This window comes from Opisthocomus hoazin, chromosome 14 (genome assembly GCF_030867145.1).
Source record: "Opisthocomus hoazin isolate bOpiHoa1 chromosome 14, bOpiHoa1.hap1, whole genome shotgun sequence".
NCBI classification, from domain to species: Eukaryota; Metazoa; Chordata; class Aves; order Opisthocomiformes; family Opisthocomidae; genus Opisthocomus; species Opisthocomus hoazin.
Window position 1 is genome coordinate 16,860,161 of NC_134427.1, and position 21,311 is coordinate 16,881,471.

Sequence of the window (21,311 nt, forward strand, 5' to 3'; positions counted from 1 at the left end):
GCCCTGGCACCAGCTGGAGGAATTCCTGCCACCCACTGCATGCAGAACCCTTTCTGACTCCTCCAAGACATGCTTGTGGCACAGAAGCCCTTGCAGCAGTCCCTCCATTTCCATATTTGCCTTGCCAGTCCTGAAAGAGAAAAAAGCATAGCGTGGCCTCAGGGCAGCCAGGAAGCAGCAGCACAGAACTGGAAGAAAAGCACAAAAAAAACCCAAACACCCCACCCCCACCACCCCCCCACCCCATTTGCACCCCTCTTGGGTGAGGCCTCCATCCACCAACTGACTTCTAACCCACGCGCTGGCTCTCCAGACAGCTCGTGGTTCTGCGAAGGACCCGGCACTGGAGCGGCTGGCGATGCTCGAGCTCGCAGAGCCCACCCAGCAGCCAGGCCCCATGCGCAGCAGCGACGAGGCGCACGGAGACCTGTCCCCAGGGCGACTTGTGCTGAGCCAGGACCCCTGCCCAGCCAAAAGAGGCGCGTTCTTCCCCCCGCCCACAGCAGCAGGGCGCTTGCTGCCTTTCTGGGCATCGCCCGGTGTTGGAGCCGAGCCAGGGAGAGTAGCCGCGCTCCGGCTTGCAGGAATAGCTGCCTAGGCAGCAACAGGCTTCTTCCACTCCTACACGGCCATCTGCTGCCGCCCGGCTGTCTTGGGAGCGGAATTCAGAAGCAGAGAGCGGGAACAGCGCACACAGAAACCCCAAACAACAAAACCAAAAACCCAACACGCTTTCAGAATGAACTGCCAGATTATTTTTGCACGGAGACAGCCGCAGCATGTGCTTGCTTCTGCAGGCCAAGGGAGCAGCAGCCAGGCAGGGGGGATGCTTGCACCCCTCTTCCTGAGCAAGCCTTCCCGGGCAGGGCAGCCGCTGCGCCCTGTGGGGCTGAACATGCCTCTCGCTGCCCCGCTCCAGGACATTCTGCCTCAGCTGCAGGGTCGGTCACCCTCTCCTCAGAGCTGAGAGTATTTAAAAAGAAAACACAACGGGTGGTGGGGGTAAATGCTAGAAGATGATGTAAAAAGATGGCAAGGCAAGAACAGGTGGCAGAAAAACAAAAGCAATAGCTGAGACACAAACCAACACGCGAACAGACAACAAAATATTTCATCAGGTGTGGTTCTGCATTAAAGAATCCTCAGCGGGTCCTGCTGGCGACAGAAAGCAACCCCAGCAGCCCCAGGCACGTCTCGCGCGTGGCTCTTCCAAGGCCACTTCCTCACCCCATGGGTTCCAAGCACGAAGCCAGCGTTCGCCAAGGCTTGCGAAGCCCCGTGCTCCTGCTGGAGGAAAGGCAAGGAGAGACCTGCCCGGCAGCGTCTCCCCTCCCGGAGAGACAGCCCGTGGACAGCACGCCTCAGAGCAGCACCAGGAAGGGGAGCGGGGCATCACAAGCACAGGTACAGTAACGGAGCGGGGAAATGATCAAGCACAGATCTGATTTTGCTCAGGACTAAAGAGCTTCTGTTCAAAGCAAAAAAATAAGTTACGTAACAGATCTGCCAGCATTTCTGCGTGTGGGCTCTGCGTTTACCTCCAGCTTCTGTATTTCGCACTCCACCCTGGCATCTGCACGCGTCGAGCTGCGCTCTGCAGCGAAGACGCACCAGCATTACCTTCGTCCGCCGCGCTGATGCCACAGCTGCATCCAGTAATTGTCGGCACGGGCACCTCCGTGGAACTGCGCTGTTCAGCTGGGTACGGCCACCTCTCTGCACACGCCGGCAGCAGAGACCGAGCCCTCCCTCTCTGTAGTTCTCAAGAATAAATGCAGTTTTCACACCTTTTTTTTTTTTTTAATACAAAGTGTGACAAATCCCGTTTTTTTTCCAGAAATAAAATTTTATTTTTACCGTCATTAATACCAACTTTACATACAAGTTTATTCCCCCAGACCGCATTTCCTGTTTCACTTGCTTTTTATTCTTTTGTTCTTTTTTTTTTTTTAAAAAAAGGGCATTTTTTTTCTTCCTTTGTCAAGAAGAATAAGGGAACCATAATTTTCAACGATGTCAAATTCCTTCTCGTTGGACACGCGTTTTTGCTATTACAAAACTATGAAAACGTGAAGGAACAAGTCATATCAAAGACACACACAGGACAGCACTACTGCTTCTGGGCTGTGCTACCGTACCCGAGCAGGGCCTGATCAGTTCTCCAGGTCTACGGCCGCAGCGCCCAGGATGCTCCGGTGGCACGGGAGCCCCAGGCTCAGTTGGCCTGAGGCATGATCAGCTCGTAGTGCCCAACCTGGCCTTCCTGCTTCAGCTGGTCGAGCAGATCCTCCTTGCGCCGCTTCCTGCTCACCACCAGGTACCTGTTGTGCCCCTGCCCGTGAGATTTACTTTTCAGACCGTATTTTTGGGCAATCTGATGTATCTGCTTCCGCTCGTCCATGTTCAGTTCTCTAGAGAAAGTCAAGTCAACGTGACTTTCTGAGCGTGCATAGTTTCGAATGATCTCTTCGATGTCTCTTTTAGCGATTTTGTTCACCCTTTCGACGTCAAGCCCAAGTCCTTCCCTTTTAAACTGCTCCTTCACTGAAATCGGCTCTCGAATTCCTTCACCGTCTTTCCCTAGGCCACCGCCCGTCCAGCCCATCTTTCGTAAAATTTGATTCCCAATGTTGTCTTCTTTGATCTTCTGTTTGAAAGCCTCTTCTGCTGATCGACCCCGAATCTCATTTCGGGAGATGACGTCTTCCACGGTGCCTTTCTTCAGGTTATTAACAACAGTTGGCTGAGTCTTTTTGAGGATTTTCACGGCCTCCTCTGCTGCCTCATGCTTGACAGATTTCTTCACTCCAACTGCTTCTGCGATGAATTCATCTTCAAGCAGCACCTTGCATTTCCACCGCATGCCCGTCATCCTCTCAAAGACGTACTCCACCGTCATCTTGTTGAACTGGGCGGTGTCGTTCAGCGTACACACTGGGTTACTGGAGTTCTCGTAGATCACAAGGTCCTTCAGGTCCTTCTTCCTTCCGGAGCCCCGCGATGAGCAGCCCACTTTCTGCACCTGGGTCACTCTGATGGCTGCTATATTTGACTGCATCTTCTGCAGAATCTTCAACGCCTCCTCAGCCGCTGCGTGCTTGCTGGTCTTTTTAGTGCCAAATCCCTCGGCTAGGCAGTGATCTTGCAGATACACCTGGCAACGCCACAAGCGGTTGGGCATTAATTCGTATTTATATTCAACAGACATTTTGTTATATGAGGCGGAATTGTTAAGTATTCCAATTGCGTCGCTGGCATTCTCTGTGAGGACAAAACTAGTCCAGTGTTTGTTGGTGTTAGTGGAACCTTTCACGGACTCGGTGCCGGGCTGCATGGGGACACAGTCCCTGTTGGCAACGACAAACTCCTCGTGAGGTTTGAGGGCAGGGGGGAAATCTGGGCGACTCACGCCTGCCTCGCACACCACCAAGTCTTCGTGATAGGTGTGCTTGAACTTCCGCTGAACAACTCTGACTTCCACCGGCTTCTTCAGCAGCCTGACTGCCAGCTCCGCCGCTCGATCCCTGGATCCATTTTTGCTGCCAGCGTAACCGGTGGCCAGGTAGACGTTCTGACATCGCACTTCGCAAGCAAAGCCATCTGTTAGGAGCTTCTTGCTCTTGGGGAGGTCAGCAGGGGCGATTTCTTTCAGAGGAACATAAATATATTCAGGATTTGTCTTGCATGCCTGAATCGAACGTGTCAAAAGATACGTAAAGTTAATTTTATCAGTCCCAGTGTTTGCATCTGGGTTAGCAAGATTTTTCCAGACAGCTGCTGACAGTTTCTCGATAAAACTCTGCTTCAGCATTATAGCTGACGGGGGGAAAGTCTCCGATGTCGACTGGATAGCTGAGGGAGGGACAGAGACCTGCAACATGCTGCCTGCAGTAGAGTCCATGCCGCCCACAGCCTTCTTGGCTGCTGCTGCTGCCTGGCCTGCAAAGCCAAGCCCAGCCGAGTCGGGGAGCTGGGGATCCACCTCTCGTGCACTCGCAAAAGAATCTGTACAGTTCTCAGCCAACTGCACTATGCTGTTTGGATTTGCCTCCTGGTTCACCTCCTGCATTTGGTTATCCAGAGAATTTTCCTTCTTGTCACCCTTCTCAGCACTGGTGACAAAGTGTATGGGTTCAAAACGTGGGCGCACCCGGAACTTGGGGACCACCTTTTTGGGCGGCTCGGGAATCTCTTCCAGCTCTGGACCTACGGGGTGGAAGACAGCGACAAAATTACCAATACGTGCTGCGAGAGGGAGATAATGATTTCACAGAACAGTCACCAGGAGCAGCCTGCAGGCTCTGAACACAGCATTCCCACTTTTCAGCCACAAACCAAAAGGTTTCCTCCTGAAGACGTTCACAAGTGATCAAATACGACCATTAACTGATGTGCAGGTCACCACAGCGCTATTCCCAGCTCCACAGCTACCACACAAAAATCCTGATGTATTTAGTTACATGGATTTTAGGTCTGAACCACTTGCTTGGCAAGGCACTGGCACAGGCTGTCCAGAGAGGTGGTTACTGCCTGGAAACATTCAAGGCCAGGTTGGACGGGGCTCTGAGCAACCTCATCCAGCTGAAGATGTCCCTGCTCACTGCAGGGGGGCTGGACAAGATGGCCTTTAAAGGTTGCTTCCAACCCAAGCCATTCTGTGGTCCTACGATACTCTGAGGGTGGTGAGGCAGTGGCAGAGGTTGCCCAAGAAGCTGTGGCTGCCCCCTCCCTGGCAGTGTTCAAGGCCAGGTTGGACAGGGCTTTGAACAGCCTGGTCTGGTGGAAGATGTCCCTGCTCAGGGCAGGGGGGTTGGGACCAGATGGTCTATAGGGTCCCTTCCAACCCAAATCATTCAATGACAAACAGGCTTTCATATTTAAATCAGGTGACAAAGGCCTTACACAAGCGTTACATCCTTTGGTCTTCAGTTTTGATGAATTATGGCAAGGTTTACATTTCTTGCTCAGTTTGGTATTTTGACGGTTGCACTGCAGCAGCACCTAAAGGCTCTCACCAGCAGAACAGCTCTTTATGCTGTCTGCATAGCAGGCAACAGGAACCCTTCCTCTTAGAGCTGCTGCTTGGGAGACAGACAAAATACGGGAGAAAAGTACTATTTTTTTTTGCAGCCAGCTCATGGAAGCACAGAAAGATTGTTGGGTGTCACAGTAAGGGAAGAAACTTTGGCAGAGCTGGGGATGATCTCCAAGCCTAGAGGAGACCCGTGCTGTCTGACCTTCAAACAGCCAAACTACTGACTGACGCTGCCTCACAAAGCCAGGGCTGCCTGCGCACATCCACAGCCTGCACCAGCGCACGTGAGCAATTCCCTCTGGAGAGAGGGCAAGGGGCTCTGGAGTTGCTGGAGCGGAGCCGGCGGATGGAGCCAGCCCTCTCTGCCCACTGCATTTCCTCCACTGGAAAAGCTACAGCTGGAACATCGATCCCTGAGACCATGGGACCGGGCTGACATCTGCAGGACTCTTCCAGACCCAGTAGGGGGGGAAAAAAAAAAAGTAAAATAAAAATCTAAAAAAACCCCACCACCACCCTGCAATGCTCCAGGCAGGTTGTCACTCAAAATCCATAAGCTGAACTCCACATCTCCATGCAGATGTACAATTCCTTCTCGGGTCGGAACATCACCCCTTACCACAGTGACGAAGGGCACAGAGATATTTAATTACATAGATTCAATTCCCTAACGCTATCACTAGGGAAAATCAATTACCTGGTAGTTTCAATGACAAATGACATTTTCTTAAGCAAAAAAGAGAACTCTGCATGAATTATGTATGCCCCACAACATGGCAGAGGCGGGGAAGCGGCTGCAGTCCAGCAGAGCACATCACGGTCGCTTCCCCTCAGTTTGCCGTGCCGGCTCTCCTGGCAGCGGCCCCGTGGCACATTGCTCTCCCCGCGCTCCCACTAATGCCCAGCGAACAGCGACAAGCAGGCATCTCCCTCGACACACAGGTGGATATACTCACTGTCAGACGGAGAGCGGCATCGTTTCAGCTTCCTGTTAGGGACCAACTCATACGTCCTCATCTCCCCAACATCGATGCCTTCAGCCATATTGAGAACCTTCTCCATGACCTGCAAGCCATATCTGTGTGGATTCAACAGCAAACCGCTTTAGCACTGGAACCACAGCAGCAGACAAACACACACGCACATACAAGCTCGTACTATGCAAGATAAGAACTAAAGCTGCCACAGACCCCCTGATTTTGCCGAATATTAACGCAGGTCCTGACCCCCGGCCTCGTGCCATAGCTGGCCGGGTGCTGGCAGACAGCCTGCGCACCAGCTAACCGGCTACCGGGCTCTAAGTGAACAACCACCAGTGCAGCCACCAAATTGATGGTGTTTTAAACTTAAATACATTATCTGTCAAAATGTAACATTTGGCAGGGCTGCTAGGAACACAGGGGTGTCTCCGTGGGCATTGCAGCTTCAGGAGCGACTGACTGGCACTGAAGCCTTGTCTGGGTCAGCAGCCGCGGACCGCACGTCACCGATACTGAAATCGCAGATGTCAGGTGACAAAGGCACTGGTCAGCCTTCATCGGCCACTCTAAAAAGCCATACTGACTTCCAGCCCGGCAGCTGCAACAGAAACGCTTTAAATCCCCGCGCCACGATGGAGCTGTGTCTAGCTCTGTGCCAGCCCTGGCCCTGCAGCAGCAGGCTCACGGGCCCGCACAGACAGGACATGCGCTGCACAGCCCCATCCCTCTCGCCCTTACATCCCTGACCATCTAAGTTTTCCGTTGCTCCGGGGTTCTGTCACGTTTTCAAGCCATTTTCATGGCTGAAACCAAACAAGAGAAAACCCAAACCGTTCTAACCAAGGAGAACCTACGAATGTGGCCCGAAACCAGCCTCTGACAGCCTCACAATGTGATTCAGAAAGGAGAAAAAGCAATCTCGCACCTGTCCCATGGTGTGTGCTCACCTTCGAAAGCCACAAAGCATCAGGTCACTGCCCATGGACAGGAGTCCACAACTGTCCCAACAGCGAGTGCTGCAGTAACTTCCACCAGCTTTTAAACACTACTGTTTCCAGGGCTCTCGAAACCGACCCACTCCCCACTCAAGAAACGTCCTTCCTGCTCCTGACTGACTGAGAGGGTCAGGCAGAACTTGGATCTATTTAAATCACTGGGCAAGAACTCTGAACACACACTACTGTGGTCCCTGCTTTTCCTGCGGGTACCCAGCGCAGCCCGGCCCCCGGCAGAGAGGCGTGGGAATCTCTGTTCCCCTCTCTGGCTTACAGGGAGAAGAGAACGCTACCTGTGATGGGAACATGAAGGACGATGCCCTCTTCCAGCTAGGTGCAAGAACAGAGTTAGATCTGACACGGGTGTGCCACTCTTCTTCGCAAAGGATGGAGGTGTTCAGGGCTCAGACTTCCGGCCGGGGGAAGATCAACCAGTCCCAACACGTGTCTGTCTAACCTGGCCTCAGAAACCCCAAGCTGCGGAGACTGCACGTGGCAGCAGAGGAATCCCATGCCTCCAATCCCTGCAGTCTCCTTGGTGCCACTCCAGTACATTACCTCTTACCCTGGTCCCAGTAGCTCTGGAGCACAACGCTTTCCTCCCTCCTCCCATTTGGCAGCCACCTTTAACGTATCTGAGAAGATGTGCGTCTTCCCTCATCCACCCCTAAACCAAATGAATCCCGTTACTTCTCTCCTTCCTCACAGATCATGTTTTCTAAGCCTTCTGGACATTCTCCAGGCCATCCCCCAGCAGAACACTCCCTCAGGTTTTATCAGCAAAGACTCTGGTTTGTATTTACTCTGACAAACAGGTTGTCTTTAGCTAGCAAGTGAACAATGTTAAAAAAAACAAATGCAAAAAACACCAAGCCAAAATCCAACCAACAAACTTCAGAGAAAACAACAACCCTCCCCACCAGCTTGGAAGTTATGGACGTGATACAGCAGCAACAGCTCTCCCTAAGCAGCAAAAGGCAGCTCCAGAGAAAGCGGTGGGGGTCCCTTCCCTGCCCCAGACAACCCCGAATAAAGCTGCCGGGTGCTCCTTAACAGCGCAGCGTGCTCACCGTGCCCGTGTGGTGTGTTCACGTTCGGGCACAACACAAGCTTTGGGGAAACCTCATCACCGGTGACGGCTCTGCACCGCATCATGCCTAAACCTACAGCTCACGTCTCCCCTGAGTGTTGCAGGCAGAGATGCTCCCCAGGGAAAGTATGTCCACTTGCAGGCCCAAACGGCAACATCTTTTAGGATCTGAGGTCTTGGCACCTAGCTCTTCACTTCTGCCTCCCGCACCCTATAACCGTGTTATTGCACGGGTTCCCATGAGCACCGTCGCGAAGACGGCCTTCCATTAAGACAGCACATAAATGCATTAAGATGAGCTAATGGACCAAAGGGACTACATCTTAAGAAGATATCCTCAGTTTTAACACACTACTCAAGCTCTGGAATTTGAAACCATTTTAAAACTGTGTTCATTTTTGTTGCTTGCAGAGCAGAACAGTTTAGTACTTGGACCACGAAGAAATAAGACAACGTGCAGATCTACATTTAAATGCGTTGACCTGGCTCCGCACAAGTGACACAAGATATTCCCCAGCACGGCTTCGGGGTAGTATCGTTAATAAAAGTCAAACTGTATGCCCTTCAGTCTTTACCAGCTCCCTGCCACTGCTCGGTTTGCTGCAGTTACTTGTGAAGCAGTTGCTTCTGTCCTTAAAGCCTTACGTCCAGTTAAAAATAATCCCAGCACCCAAAGTGTCAGTCGGGACGCGGGTGACGTTTCCGCAGACCTCCACAACCCGGCTAGTTATGGTTACGGTGGTTTCTGCACGGTAACAGCACTCCTGACGACGGGAAACCTTTCCCACCCACCGGGCCTACGTGCGTCCGGAAAACTGAGCTTGCAGGGGGTCATGCAGGCTGCTTCACGCTTGGAGGGACGCTTTCTCCTCGCTTCAACCACCACGCGCCCACTGAGCCCTCGGGCGTGGGGCACCCACAGCTACTTCCGAAACACAAACTCACTTTCTCAGCAGCTTGCTCCCCTCCAGCCACAAACACATCAAAAACAGAGCAACGAGAACCGCCCAGGAGCCAGAGTTCTCCAGGCACCGGCCCCCTCCGTTCACCCACCCCGGCTCTCCGGGGCTGCCTGCCACCAGGCCGCCAGGGCCGGACCCAGCCCGGCGGCACCAGGCCACGCCGGGAGCCCCAGGGAGCCGCAACGGCTCCGAACTCCTGCCCCGAAGCCTGGGGGTGCCGGGGGGGGGGGGGGGGGCAGGGGGGCCCTCCGAACCGGGGCACCCGCGCCTGACCCCGGCAGGCAGCGGGGCCGAGCGGCCGGGCCCTGCCGCGGCCTCACCGGGGCGGCCGCCTCAGGGCCTCCCTCCGCCTCGGGGCCTCCCCTAGCCCCGGGGCCTGCCCCCCGCCTCAGGGCCTCCTCCCGCCGCGGGGCCTGCACCCCGCCCCGGGGCCTGCCCCCCGCCCGGGCCGCCCCGCCGGGCCCCACCTGCAGCCCATGAAGACGTGGTTGGTCCAGAGGACGGAGAGCGCCAGGAGCTGGTCGATGGCGGCGCCGGGGTAGCCGTGGAGGTGGCGGAGGATGAAGCGGCGGCGCAGCCCCCACTGCCGCTCGGTCTCATTGTACTGCCGCCACTGCTCCAGCACCGACTCGGGCACCGCTTCCGGCTCCGGCGGCGGCATGGCGGGAGGCGGCCGGGGCGGAGGGGCCGGCCCCGCCGGTGGGAGCCGGGCGCTGGCGCGGCGGAAGCGGCCGGGGCGTGCCGGCGGATAGCAGGCCCCACGTGCAGACCAGGCCGCGGCTCGCTGCGGGCCGCCGGGGAGCGCCGGCCCGGCCCGGCTCCGGCCCCGCCCCCTCCCCGCTCCTGGCTCCGCCCCCGCCCGTACCGGTGCCGGTACCGGTGTGGCGCGAGCTCGCCCCTCACTCGCGCGGAGCGGCCCGGCCGGCGCCGCGTCACGTGGCGGCGCGTCACGAGCGCGCGAGACGCCGCGAGAAACCGCCCGCCCGCCCTCCCCGGCGCCCCCTGGCGGCGGCGGCGGGCGCAGCGCGGGGACGGGGCCCGAGGCCGAGGCCTCCCCGGGCCGCGGGGCTGCTGCTGCCCGGGGGGCGACGGGAAAACCCCGTCAGACCGGCGGCCCCCGCCCAAACGGTGCCGGCCCAGAGCCCGCCGGCGCCCCGGGCCGGGCGGGGCAGAGCTCCCCTGGGCCCGGCCACGCGAGCAGCAAACAGGACAGCAGGCGGGCAGGCTTTCGTATTTTTTATTTACAATGTACACTGAGGTTAGAAAGGCGTCGGGCGGAGCAGCGCTGGGGCCGCAGCGCTCGCCGCGCACAGGAGGAACCCAACCCAGGAGGGGGAGGGAAGATGGCGGCTGGGCCCAGCACGCGGCGAGCAGCCCGGGCAGGACGGTGCAGCGAGAGGCGCGGGGATGGCTCCAGCGCGCTGGCGGGGATTCGGGTGGATCACTATTATTATTATTATTATTATTATTATTATTATTTTTTTTTTTTTTTTTTTTCAGCCAGCTGTCTCCCTCCCGCCACTGCGAACGTTTTCCCGACTTTGCAGAAGAAGAGGGGGTTGAGCGAGGGAGGAAGCAGCCCTCGACCCACGTCCAGCAGCCGATGGAGTTTGTTTAATCAGGCGGTGAGACACAGGAGGACACCAATGGAAACACACAGTTCTTTTTACTTTATTTCTCTGTTAAATATTTCGTGGCTGCCAGTAGAGCACATTGCACTGTGTTCCTCTTTCCTTTGCCTCTGAATGCAGAGTTTCCAAAGCCGATCAACCAACAGCATATTGAAAACATCCCTTAGGCTTCACGCCCCACAGAAGCCCACAACATTTACATTTTTAAAGAGAAAATTAGAAATACGCCCGTAACAATGTCTGAAAACGTATTCGCTACATCGTTAGTCCAAACATCACAATTCTGTTGCTCTTCAAAATTCCAGGTAAACACTCAGCTCCCCCGTGTTGCCCTGTCTTGTCACACAAATTACAAGATGCTTCAATTTTAGACGACACCATGCAAGTCAGTAAAAGAGCTTCGTCCCAAGACACTAACACTGAAGATTTGTTCCCCCCCTCCCCAGACGCAAGACCCTTAAACTCTTCTAGAAGTGGCAGTCTTCTCCCTCAGACCCAGTGCAGCTGGCGAAGACAGATTAAAAAAAGCTACAGAGAGAGAAAAGGGAAAAAAAGAGAAAAAAACCCAGAAGATTAGCAAAAAAGAGAGAGACATTCAAAAAGCAGGAAAAAGAGATGCGACGTGAAAAGAGCTGATAGGAGAGGTGGAACCTCCTTGTGGTACCTCAAGCACTTCAAGGAAATCACATGACTAAAAACTCCTTAAAATCTTTACAAAGACTTTACGTAACTTTAAATACATTCTAGTAAGGCAAATGGTGAGGAAGAACAGCCAGTGACCTGCAATATGGTAAAAAAAAAGCCATATTAAAAGGTTCTTTTAGCAGATAATCTAGACATCGTTGACAGACTGATACTGACTGGTTTTGGGAGCAGGCTGATGTTTGCCAGTAGAGGAAGAAGTAAATACTCAAATTATTTGAACTTGCTTAAAAAAAAAAACCCAAACCACAAAACAGTCAAAGACTTTTATGGGAAATAAAATTGTATTTATGGTGAAACAGTACCTGAGAAAATACACTGCAATCTGGAGTTTTAACCGCCTGGACTGCTGTGAACGGCGGCCAGGCCGTAGGTGGAGCTGGGCTGCTGCTGCGAGCCGCTGGCCAGACGAACGCGCTGCACGCAGAAACCATTCGTGAGGCTTCAGCATCACCCGGACTCTACCTTGCTAGGAAAATTCTCAGCAGCGGCTTGCACTAAACCCGACATTAGCTATCATGGCTAGGCCTGAGGCATGCTCGTCTTCCGAAAACCCGGGATCTGAAGGGCTTTTGTTGGAAGGGCTTGGCAGCACGCAGCCTGATCTCTCAGCGGGGTCAGGACGCGTGGATTCAGCCCACTCCCCGAGAACTCAGCCTGCACGCAGTGCAACCGAGGGATCAGGGTGACAACAAGCAAGTCTGAAGTGGAAATGAGGATTACATGCTAGTCTTCAGGTAGCATGAGTCAGCCAAAGAAAAAATGGAAGCAAACAGACGATGTCATGAAAATGACACCAAGAGAAAAGAGGTTTTTATCTCTCAACTACATGATAATTGAACTAAGGTGGTGGTGTCATTTTAACATCACCAATAAATACATTTAAACTGCGTTGTTATTTCGCCAGCAAAAATAACTCACAGAACTTATTTCCAAATCCCTTATTTATATGGGTGGAGAGGGACCAGGAGAAAGGGGAATCCATTCGTTGTAAGGAAAAAAAAGTTGTAGGATTTAAAGTTGCAGCATCCAAAACCTTGTTAGGACTAATTTTACATTGTTTAATCAAAGCAATAACCAGCAGTACATAGCAAAGACAGAATCACCATGAGGACGTAGGAGAGAGCAAGGGTAACACCATGGAAAAGTCACAGCGGAAATGCTGTCACGCTTTATTAGACCCTCTGATTTAACAAGTAAATGAAGGTCCATTCCAGCCCATTGTATTCGGGGGTAATTACTCAGTACAGAGCCATGGGTTACTGTAAAAGAAGGGCAAAGAAAACAAAAAACAAAAGAAGTAAATGTTAACCAGAATTCACTGTCGATGAAGTCTTTATTTAAAAACAAAACTCATCCAGAAATACACAGAGAAGACGCCTGCAGGCAAACTGCAGTTGGACTTGGCCAGAGTGAACTCCTGGCCCCAGTGAGCAAAACACCCTCCTTTTTAGTGCAAATCTTGCAGTAAAACAAGGCTTTTGCTGGACAGAAAATACAAGAAGCAACCTGCCAGCATCTGTATGCTTCTAAACAGATGCCAAATAAAAATAAAATAATAAAGGTAATACTTTTTGCATTAAAACCAGAAACTGTTGGAATCGCTGAGAAGAAAGTCAAAGAAACATCACCGGCTTTCTTCACAAACATTGATCTATACAGCAAGGTGACCAGCCTTCCCTGAGACTGGATCCAGGATGTGCATCCAGGCCAGCACACCGAGAGGGAGACAAGGCAAGAAATCCTTCGTGACCCCTGCGGCATTCAGAGAACACTTAGTTGCAAACCGTGGATCCAAGTTTGAGAATCCCCCGAGCCTGGGGACCAGAGGTTGGGACCAGGCCCACGCCTGTGAGGACGTCAAGTTTCGCAAAAAGTCCTTTAAAATGATCTGTGTCATGCACGGCAGCACGGGGGGGCAATGAGGGGTTAGACACAGCAAATTAAAAAGGGGAGAGGGCAGCCAGTCTCTGGGCACAGCACGTCCCACCCCAGGGCAGCATCGGGTTGCGTTACAGCGGTCCCACGACAGGGGCTAAACGCAGACCCCCAAGCAGCCGCGCTCTCTCACCATGCAGCCCTTGCACACGAGGGAGGGAGAGCCAAAAAGCCGAGCAACCGAGAAGAGGGGACAGGAGCCCTGCGAGCGCTCGGCAGCCTGCTGCTGCCCCGAGGGGAAGAGGTGTCTGCAACGAGCAGCTCTTGCCAGTTCCACGTAGGCTATTGCCGAGTTCTTCACAAGAACCACCGTAACCCGGAACAAGCCAAGGGTGCGGGCTCTTGCTTAAAACAAAATGGTGAGCGCAGGAAGGGAGCAAGGAGCAAAGGTGAGCAAACAGGCACAATGGCATAGCTGCGTGTTAACCGAATGTGGGGGCATTCGCTTCTGGTGTGAAGGGAAGGGTTCTACAGGAAACCCGAACTGAAAATGAAAGAAAAAGGCAGATTAATGGCTTTATGGATTAATGACAAAAAACCAAAACAAGAATATAAATGTTTCCTAACACACACACACAAAAATGAAATGTTGCTAAGTGTTAATAAGGTTTAATTTGATTACAAAACATGCTTTATGCAGACACACGCATGCGTACACGCACACACGCTCAGCAGTGGGATGAACCAAATTTATTTTCTCGAACAATCCTTTCACAGTTTTGCAAGCTACAGGACTCATCAACTGTGACTTGTTTGTATCCTTCCAAAACAGTGGAGCCCTGCAATACTTTATGGATCAATATGGAGAGTATTCTCCTGATTTCTGGAAAAGTACCATATATACATATTTAATTTAGCAAGGACAAATGCCCATTGAAAAAGGCACTGGCTGCATTTGTATAGTGGGAACAAAGAACTTCGTTCGATTCAAAGCCCAGCACACAACAGTGTACAGTTGTAAGGACTTGGGAAAAGCAGTCCAAAACCAACAAAAATCAGTAACGTTCACTCTAACTGCACTCTAGTCGTGCCTTCGTTCTCAGCACCAGAATGAACACTGTTATTCTTTGGGCTTATTTTTCCACAGTCAGGGCCTGATAAGCAGAAAATTGTTCTTTTCATTGTTTTACAGCTGGCAGCAGAGAGATTCATTCAACCGGACTGCTCACGACAACTGCAAGCTCCAGTTCAAGTCAGTGCAAGACCCTTCTGAAGCTCTTCTGTTAAGTGGAACGTCCCATTGAAATGAAATTCAAATGCCTTTCACTGACAGCATAATGTTTACTTGCTTTTCCATTTCCCTTGGTGGAGCCAAGAAGGAAGGAAACCTGGAATCAGCTTTCCCTGTTTCAGGGCAGACCCTAAGTTAGTCTGGCCTGTGTCCTGGCAAGAATGTAAAACCCGGCTTTGTCTGCAGGGAAGGGTGGACTCGAGGCTTGAGTTTTTAGGATGGTTTATAGTTAAGCGCTGCTGTTCCAACAGGTCCCTTCTCTGACAGACCTGCGCACCTCAGCCTGGGGTGCTGTCACCCGTGCCTTGGATAATAAGCATTGCTGCTCTGTCAAGGAGCAAGACATTCCTGCGGGAGCTTTCTTTTTCCTCTCACCAGAGAATCAACAGCAAATTAAAATGGCTCAATTAAACACACTCAACCTAGCTGTAAGTAGACCACTGTCATTAGCAGTTTAACTAATAACCCTAATGAGGATGCTGCTCTCCTGCCAGGCAGGTGCTTTTCTTACACATCTTTGTTTAAATGAGCCTTCATTTCACAGTAGATGCAGGCACTGCAGACACTTGCTTATGGCAAGGTTCGTTAACCCTTTCAGGCAACATCATCTATTCCACAAGCCCGCCCATGACTACGTGGCCACCTCACGTCCCTGCTCACACACGAAGGCAGAGACAGTTGGGACAGCGTCACGGCAACTGGAGCAGGGCAGACTCCCAGTGTAACACCACTGACCGGGCTCTGCTCCACTGGGAACTCTCCGCGTCTTGGCAAAACTCCCCGGGAACTCGGATGCTGGCCATGTTCAGGGGCACAGTGCTCTGGCAGGCTTTCTGGACACACTGCCAATACAATCCCTCTTCTACCTTACCCTAACCGTGGGCACACTTGGCGTGGCTCCCAGGAGGGCGTATCTGTCTCTGCCCTCTACAGCTGAACATCCAGTTCATGGGTGACCCATTTGACTGTTAAAAATGTCATAAAGTCTCTCCGTCTATCTTCAGAGCCTTCACTATCTGCTCGATGCTCAGCCCATCATCTCTTGTGGTTTTGGACAATCAAGTACAATCGGTCAGCAGGTGACCATTGGTTTGGTTACTCGGCAGTAGCTTCTTTAACACCCCCTCATACACACACATGCACACGCACTCATACACAGGCACAGTTTGGTGATTCTCTGGTGCTTTGGGACAAAGGAAAGCTCTAGGTTTGGCAGATTTTTACCATCTGTTAGTATGTGAAGGGGGGGACAGAGACTTGTCTTCCATCTGCCTTCACTTGCACCCTAACTGCAAGTTAACACTACAACTGGGAGGGGCGGGAGGGAAGGAGGAGAAAGGGAAAAGGCATTTTCATGGCTAGCTGGGTTCTATCGTCAGCACCACATCTCCATAGCAATTGTTGCCATAGTATCAACGTGGCCCACGTGATTAAAGAATGTAATTTATTTCTAAGGGAGCTGGAATAAAGAAAACGGAGCCAACAAAGTGCTGGGAAGGTTTACATGGAAGAGGACCTAATCCTTGTTTTTCTGCGTTTCATGTCCTAATACTGAGTCTCTCTGCATTTTACTTTGCAGAATCTTTAAAGACAAACTTTATTGCATCCTTTTGCTACAACAGTGTATGTAGAGGGAGACTGGTAGAGCATGTATAGTAAGGGTGAAAGCAGACGAAGACAGAGATAATATTTAGAGCCTTCCGGACTTGCACAGCGTCTGCTTTTTTAGGAACTGTAACTGATCCCACTGTGAGGTCTATGTTAGTTAATGACGCTTACCAGGACAATGTGCCTCATGCACCATGCAGCCAAACAGCAGCTAACTGTAAAACAGCACACATGTAAGAGCTAATAATGATGATAATGATGTAACAACAAAAACAACGAAAAAGAAACCAAGTCATGACTAGTGCAAATTACAGAGCTTGGGTTCAAAAGAGTCACCTGTGAAAGAAAAAGGTTAGTGTACTGCCAGCCGCTAGTAAACAAGCTACAGCTTGTGAAATTCATGGATTGTTAGAGGTATTTACGATCTAAACACTGAAATGAATTTCTAAGGACAATCAGAGAAGTTACAGAGTAAAGAAAGCAGCACCCTTTCTAACACAGCTATTTTCCTGGAGGGGAGAGAGGCCTCCTAATACCTTCCCAAGCCTTGCTCAAGCACTGACCTATCTCTCTCATGGAGCTTTCTGTGCCTTTCCGCGTCCTTAACTGACAAGGACGGTATCAATGCTTTTCCAAATGAATGTGCTTGGTGCCAAGGAGCTCTTCTGAGATCAGAACTGCTTCTAGGAACAAGAGCATGACTTGGGCCACAGCGACTAATTGCTCATACTACAGGACATGTCATCTCCCTTTTCTGCATTCCTGACCCTGACTGGTCTTAGTGCTGAAGTCTGCAGTCCTCACTGTGCAGATGTCTGAGGGCTCTAAGCATGGAAGCACTCAGTTGTGTATTCCTCACACAGTCCAGGCTGGGGAGAGAAGTCTGTCCCCAGGCAGTCTCGGGCTCCTCAGTATGAAAAGATATTAAAACCCCCTGAAGGTAATTCAAAACAGCAAATCAAAATACGCAGTGGAAAAAGGAACGGACAAGCGAGAAAAGGGCAGCACTAATTGCTCAACGCAAAAGAATGTTGACATTGAAGCAGCTCCAGCTCAGGACCAAAAGACTAAATCAGGATCTCATTCTGGTTATTGGTTTTTTTCTCTCCTGTCTCATTTGATTCCAAACTTAACAGTCAAGGGCTCGTCTCCCTGACAAACTGTCCTGTCAGCTCCTTGGGCACGTGCCATATTGTTCATATTAACAGCACTTCTCCACACACCTAAGACTGCGTAGCGCAGGCAAGATTTACCCTGGATTTGCCCCAGGGATGTGCAGAGAGGGGATTATGGCAGTGGTATAGAAACCAGAGCCTTGTTTATCTGCGCACCGCTCCTTGTACACATGCTAAGGTGGCACAGCACTCCTTTTCGGGAAAGGTACCGCAGTGAGAAGGAAAGGAACTGCTCATTGCTAGGTGAAGCAGGAGGACTGTTTTCAAGCTGTACAGCTGGCTGCTCTTGAGCAACTGCAGAGCATTAGGAGCCTGGCACAGGCACTGCAGACGGCCCAGACCACAGGCCCTGACAAGGGGCTGGATCCTGTCACACCAGTCCCTGGCATGGGGAGCTCCTGCTAAAGCTGTGAAGTATCTCTCACTGTTTCTGCGGAGGGCAAAAAGCTGATTTAGGGCTGGAGAAGAGTACTAGCACTAACAAGGAGCTATTACCTGTCCCCTCATTTTGCAGCCTTAAATTTTGCAGATTCTAGAATTCAAGACTATTAGTCTCCCTGAATAATTTCCACAGTATAAGCTCTTTCCAAACCTAAACAAGTAAGACCCTGGGACAGGACATGCTCCTCTCTGGGAGTAGCAGGACATCCCTGCTACCCACCGCCTAGCCTTGGCAGCCAATATCATTCCACTTCATTACAAGCACTGACAGACCAAGGGAGGAGCAGGGAACCTCAGAGCATAAAAACAAGTTCATCCTCTCCCATGCTGTCAGCAAGCAATGAGGGAGGTCAGCACTGCTCCCTGCTCTTCAGGATGACAGCTAAAGGTAAAATGCTTCTAGCTACTGCTCAGCCTTACTAGGGATTAATTTGGTTGCAAACCTTCCCCTGATAAGGACTGGCTAGGGTGGGAGAGAGATACCAACACTCAGAAAAACAGCAAAGGAGAACCACTACCAAAAAGCAAATACCAGTGGGTTAGTAACTTACTTTTTTCTTTCCTTATCTCTTTTAAGAGTTTGTGATCCTCCAGCCTGCTGAGCCTGAGATTGGAGCAATTCAGCTGCCGTCTTCCTTTGTTTAAATGCGTTTAATTCATCATCCAGAGACTTCTTCTTATCCTCTAGCTTCTTTTTTTCATCCTGATGTAACTTCTTCAGGCGATCAAACTTTTCGTGCAGCTAGAGGGAAAGGAGAGAGGTGAGCAGGACTCAGTACTATTCTGTTCACAGCTATTCTGTTCACAGGAAAAGAGGAAGATGGGAGGACCCCATGAGATCTGAGCCTGCCAGTCTCCGTTGGTCTCTACATCATTTTTAGCCCCCTGCACCGACACTGCATGGACAAGGGCATGGAACAGTCTCCTTCCGCAACAGCTTACAAACCAGGCAGTGTTCCAGTGGCACAGACTAACAATAGAGGATCGGGAGAGTATAATCATAAAAAAAATTTAATCCATTTCCAGGGGTCTCTACCTTATTCCTCTTTAATGTCAGTAAGCTAATGGATTTTTCACAACGTTAAGGAAGCTGTAGGGGTATATTTTTTATATAATACGCTTATATCAGGGGCTGTTTCTCTCCTTGAATTTTGCCACAGTGCAACGCTCCATCAGAATCAAGACTCTGGCACTTTCACAATGCAGTAAGTTGTACACTACAAGCACTGTGATCTAGATTTGCCCTGGAGGATGAACCTCTTCATGTCCCCATGACTCCAAGGTAAACTTCAGACTTCTTGATAAGAAAGTCCTAAACCACACTCTGCAGAAAGTGCTTTGGCAGCTGCTACCTACTTGGGAGTGGATCTATCACTCAGAACCATGAAGAGACAAGTACTGCAGCCTTCACCTCTTTCTCGGCCTCCTTCAGCTCCGCTTCTTTTTCCTTGACCCTCTGGACAAACATTTGCCTCATCGCTTCTTCCTTTTTCTGCAGTTCCCCCAGAAACTCATTTCTTTTGGCTTCATAGGTTTCTTGTAAGCTAAAAAGAAAGGAAAGTTTAGTGGTTTGACTTGGGACAAACTCTTCTTCCCCTGAGCCTCTGAAATCCGTCCCTCACCATGACTATTGCTTGCCCACAGCACATTTGCTGCTCACTCACCCACGTGTGCCCAAGGTCTTCCTTATCCAACGGTTTCTGGGATCTGTAAGCTACTGGACTTTTCTGTGTGTGGAATGTTGGGCAATTCAGAAACCAGCCGGAAACAAACACTAGTTCAGAGGGACACTGCTGCATCTCTGCAGCACAGACATTTATACCCCTATACTTGCCGGTTCACGGTCAGTCCTGCACACGCTCTCTGTGTTTTCACCTACTCTCACTCAACCAGCACCTTTGCTGAAGTCTAGATTTATCTGACCTGGCAGGTTTTCTTGCTGCATTGGTTCTTTACATGCTCTGTCAAGGGGACACACACACGTGTGCAGCACATCCAACAATGCCTCTCAAGCTCTCCTGTCTCCTCCAAGAGATCCCACCTGAAGGGTTTGCTGTCTGGATCGGTGTCCTTGAAACCCATCTCTTCCAGCTTACATCGCCGGTACAGCTCATAGTGGCGTGTGTGGGTCTGTTCGCGAAGGTCCTCCATGTTCACGCGGATCAGCATCTCCCGCAGCTTCACAAAGTCACAGTGAGCTTCATTCTCCACTGTAAGAATTCATGATCGGGAGTAAGATGGGGGCAGAAACAAAGGTCTCTCCCCGCATTCCCCACCTGTCTACTCCTCCAACAGGTTTAACACCTTTTCTAAGCAGACAAAACTGTCACGATAGGCCTGACACAAGGATTTAACAAAGGATAATTCACAGTGAGATACTAAAGTTCAGCAGGCCCTTGCTCCTCTTATGAGAGCCCACTGCCCCTGGCAGAAGTGTCACTATTGATGCCATGAAAATCCCAGGGCTCAACTCACCCTGCACTGTGCCCCAGGGGTACTGACGAGCCTTCATCATTTTGTTTCCTATTTTCAGCTCCTCCGTGCTCCCGATCACTGCAAACGGCAGGTGGGCCTGGAACACATTTAACGATTCCCACATTAGTCCTTCTCAGCTCTGGCTGACCTGCCAGCACACAGAGATCAGCACAGCCACTGAGCGAGACAGTGATCACGCACATGCTAATCTCAGGGATTCTAGTCACTGGCCACTAGCCCAAGACAAGGGGAGAGGAGGGAGGGTCCTTTTTGGAAACCCTGTTAGTGCTACCACTCTATATCCTCTACCTGGCTGATCCTCCCAGCCACAGCGTCTCAGGTGAGACGAGCCAGTGGAAGACTAGCATCAGAATGACAGCTTGGACAAGGTGCTGCGCAGCTCTGACTGCGGCGCTGTCCCGGGGGCTTGCCATGGCTGAGGAGAGCATCTGCACAAGCACAGAAGCAATAAAAGAGGTCTTGGAGCCTTCGATTTTGTCCCCCCACCACTCCCTCAGCTCACGCTGGAGCACAAGGCAACCTGCTTTGCCGCATCGTGAGATGGAAGTCCCTCCTTCTCCCCCAGAGTAACAGCTCTTTCCTCCCCACTTGCTCCAGCCCTGGTCAGAAGGGCTGAACACGTCCCTGCGCCAGGTCAGCCTGCGCATCCACGCATGCCCTGAGGTCTGCTGCAGGCTGGGCTGGGGATGCTGCCGTCCCTGGGGCTGTGCAGAGCCTGCCCTGTGCCACCGCTCCGGAGTGCCTCGGCCTTCCTGCGGCTGTGTTGGGGCTCACCCACAGCACCCCCTCCCTCAAATCCCGCAGCACTCCTGAATCAAAACTGGTTCTAAGAAACCCAAAGGAGTGCAAACAGCTTTATAAAATCTTCATGATGTCAATACTATGCACAGCCACTGCTAGATGGCTGCACAGCTAGAGGTCAAAGGAGGCCAAATTCTGGGATCACACCCATGAGGAGGGATCCTGGGGACAGCAGAGCAGAGCTGCACCGCTAACTCAGCCGTGCCTCGTTACGCTCTTCAAGCCA

General features: G+C 51.6%; 2 protein-coding genes across 5 annotated transcripts in view; both read right to left on the reverse strand.

Annotated features, from left to right (window-relative positions):
* Positions 1-1,837: 1,837 nt before the first annotated feature.
* On the reverse strand, positions 1,838-9,780 carry NKRF (NFKB repressing factor). Its single transcript, XM_075435677.1, has 3 exons — positions 9,530-9,780; positions 5,992-6,113; positions 1,838-4,206 (listed from the first exon to the last, which is right to left on the reverse strand). The coding sequence occupies exons 1-3, from the start codon at positions 9,721-9,723 to the stop codon at positions 2,216-2,218; spliced, it is 2,307 nt and encodes a 768-aa protein (XP_075291792.1). The 5' UTR covers positions 9,724-9,780; the 3' UTR covers positions 1,838-2,215.
* Positions 9,781-10,709: 929 nt separating this feature from the next.
* The window catches only part of SEPTIN6 (septin 6), a 31,491-nt gene continuing 20,889 nt past the window's right edge, over positions 10,710-21,311 (reverse strand). The window contains exons 6-11 of one of the 4 annotated variants that reach the window (XM_075435909.1): positions 20,264-20,360; positions 19,830-19,998; positions 19,200-19,332; positions 18,340-18,530; positions 16,344-16,387; positions 13,291-13,817 (exon numbers count right to left, since the gene is read on the reverse strand). In XM_075435909.1, the coding sequence (XP_075292024.1) occupies positions 16,384-16,387; positions 18,340-18,530; positions 19,200-19,332; positions 19,830-19,998; positions 20,264-20,360 (594 nt within the window). In that variant the 3' untranslated portion in view covers positions 13,291-13,817; positions 16,344-16,383. The other 3 variants (XM_075435908.1, XM_075435906.1, XM_075435907.1) reach the window with 3 other exon arrangements.